We start from the raw sequence: 3,061 nt of genomic DNA, 5'->3' as shown, positions 1-3,061 counted from the left end.
TGTCTCATAAAGATGTCTTTAAAAAACACTGGACACACACACATCACACACACACCACACATACACACACACACTCACACACACACACACACACACACACAGAAAAAACAGAATGGACAAGGTTCACAACGCTGCTTCTGCAGCAAACATCACAGTCTTTTTCCTGTACGGTCCTGGTCCTAGTCCTAGTCCCGGTCCTGGTCCTGGTCTTGGATCAGGTGGATCTGATTGAGAGTCAGCTTCTGGACTCTTTATATCTGATAGATCTAAAAGAAGTCAGCTGGTGATGTTTATTCACTGATAATAACAACAACAACTGAACTCAACTCAATTCTCTTCTGTTGACGTGTTCAAAAGAACTCAGTGTGTGTCTATGTGTGTCTGTGTGTCTATTTGTGTGTGTGTGTAGGTATTTTTCACATTTTTTCCTTTAAGAAATGAAACCTGTCTCAGAAGTCTCAGAGATCAACGCAACTTTTGTTTGTTCAGTCGACAAACAAATCTTTGCCACACACACACACACACACACACACACACACACACACACACACACACTTCACTGTTATTGTCACGTGCTTTTATTGTGAAGAAAAGTCACTTTTATTTTGTTACAGAGCACAGTATGACGTCATATGACACAGGTGTGTTTGTTATTATTCATATCATAACCCTGACCTCACCATTCCAAGTTAGTTACAGAGTTTCTTTGTTTCCTCCTGTTGCAGGAGCTCATGGGTAAGGGAGGTGAGGGAGGAGTGAGGTCTCCGGAGCGTGTCTCCGCCCGGCGGGTGGGGTGAGGGTGGTGGTCGGAGGTGGGGTCCTCTTCTTTCTCTTCTTTATGTTTTTAGGTTTTAGTTTTGGTCTTTTCTGCCTCACAGAGAGGGGTGGGGGTGGGGGGTGCAAGTTCGTGCGTGTCGTTCGCGTGTCCGGCCGACGGCTCTGATTGGCTGGTCATGATTAGCGGCACGCTTCATTATGTTAATGAGCTGGACTCACGGCACGGGGCAGACCTGCCGCAGGGTGGGGGGTGTCCCTGGTTCAGTATATAAGCGGGCTGAGGCCGGTCGTGTGCCAAGCTCACCGGCTCGCACGAGCTGATACAGAGCAGACAGACGCTGAGAGGCGCGTGCCACCGTCCTGTTGATCCACTGCACTTCTGACTTCAGGTGAGTTCAGTGCGCGTGTCTCTGCTCACCTGCTGACATCACATACTTACACTGCACGCGCTACTGCCTGCAGCTCCTCACGCGCTGCTCTCTCTCTCCACAGAGCGACATGGACTCGGTCTACTCCGACATCGACAGCAACAGCTGCGACTTCTTCCCGCACTCCGACAGCGAGGAGTCCCGCAGCAGTCCGCATTGTCCTGTGCGCTGCTCGGACCCTGAGCAGCAGCAGAAGAAGAGGCGGCGCGGGCGCGCGCGGAGCGAGGCCACCGTGCATGTGGTGAAGAAGAACCGGAGGATGAAGGCCAACGACCGCGAGAGGAACCGCATGCACAACCTGAACGACGCGTTGGACGAGCTGCGGGAGGTTCTGCCGGCCTTCCCCGACGAGACCAAGCTCACCAAGATCGAGACTCTGCGCTTCGCCCACAACTACATATGGGCCCTGTCCGAGACCATCCGCATCGCGGACCTGCAGGTGAGCAAGACTGCGGTCCCCCCGAGCCCCGGCAGCTGGAGCTCCAGCGGCTCGTCGTCCTCCTCCTCCCCGACCTACAGCACCTCCAGCCCGGGCAGCCCTGGTGGCCCGGACGACTACAGCTACTTCAGGAGCTTCGTCCCGGCCAGTATCTACTGAGGAAGAGAGCCGAGAGGAGCCCGCTCTCAGAGCGGTAGAGACACGTGACTGATGGAATTATGTTCGCTGTTTGGCCTTTATGAGCTCCGACCTCTGCTGACGGACTGAACTCACTGTTTTTGTGTTTTCTCCTGAAACCTGACTGCACTTTTCCTCCCGACGCTCCGCAGGTTCCTCTGTTCTATATGCTCTGTAGGTTGTTAAGTATGTTTTCCAGGTTGCTCTATATGTTCTGCAAGTTGATCTGCAGTTTGTTCAGTATGTTCTGCAAGATGTTCTGCAGCTTCACTTAGAGGTGAGAACTCAGTGTAACCATTAGTGAGTGTTACTGCAGAACGGGGTGTAGCCTACATGGAGCTGCCCTCATCAATTATGACCCCCATTAGATTATTATTGTTTTTATTTATTTTGTGAAGTCACATATAAAACTGTATTTTGTACATAAAGAGATTTTTATTCTATTTACTTGAACCAGTTTTCTACAAATAAAGTTCTAACGTTTCTATAAAACTCTGTTTCTGTGTTAATTGTTTATCAGTACTTGTTGACTATTATGAATCAGTTCAACAGTCAGACAGCTGCACTGACAGGCTGTTTATGATAATTAATATCAGACAGGATTTCTCAGAGCTGCAAGCGGAACATTTAGTTTTTTCAGTTTAACTGTCAGAGCTCCACTCTGATAGAAAACACTGATTTCTTGAAATATAAGAGAAAAAATATAATTAATAATCTACAATATTTATTTAGATGCTTAGAATAATACAGTTTTTGCCCATTGTTTGAACATGTTTTGCAAAACTTGGCTCATTGTGTCAGAACTCTTCACACAAGCAAATAAGACACAACACTGGGAAATAAACCATTCACATCTATGGCAAATTGAAACTCTGCAATCAAAACCAAACAATCCTTTGTCAAAATGTCACTCTGATGACAAAATGATACCTACTTGCATCATATGAATACACTTTCAGATCAGCAGCAACACACTTGTCTACTTTATATAAAACACTGCAGTCTTTCATTTTCACTGTTTTTATTCAGCTGCACAGAAGGCACAATTTCACAACAACCAAAAAATGAAATACTCAATTCAAAATCATTACATTACAATAGTGTATTTTACTGTGCAGTAAATTCAGTTAAAGCAAAAATGAAACAAAAATAAAACAAACAATACACTACTGTAAACACAGAAAAAACACAATTGTGTGCAAGTGGGCTATAGATACTGCCCTCTTTTGCTGGCCACAGG

At 46.5% G+C, this 3,061-nt stretch overlaps 1 protein-coding gene across 1 annotated transcript; it reads left to right on the top strand.

The window, feature by feature from the left end:
- The first annotated feature begins 643 nt into the window (after positions 1-643).
- Positions 644-2,318, top strand: neurog1 (neurogenin 1). The gene is made up of 2 exons (XM_037077153.1): positions 644-1,166; positions 1,270-2,318. The coding sequence occupies exon 2, from the start codon at positions 1,276-1,278 to the stop codon at positions 1,801-1,803; it is 528 nt and encodes a 175-aa protein (XP_036933048.1). The 5' UTR covers positions 644-1,166; positions 1,270-1,275; the 3' UTR covers positions 1,804-2,318.
- Positions 2,319-3,061: the final 743 nt, after the last annotated feature.

The sequence above is a fragment of the Acanthopagrus latus genome, chromosome 18 (genome assembly GCF_904848185.1).
Source record: "Acanthopagrus latus isolate v.2019 chromosome 18, fAcaLat1.1, whole genome shotgun sequence".
In the NCBI taxonomy this organism is placed as follows: domain Eukaryota; kingdom Metazoa; phylum Chordata; class Actinopteri; order Spariformes; family Sparidae; genus Acanthopagrus; species Acanthopagrus latus.
The sequence above is the reverse complement of the archived record's forward strand: the minus strand, read 5'-3'. Positions and strand labels throughout refer to the sequence as shown.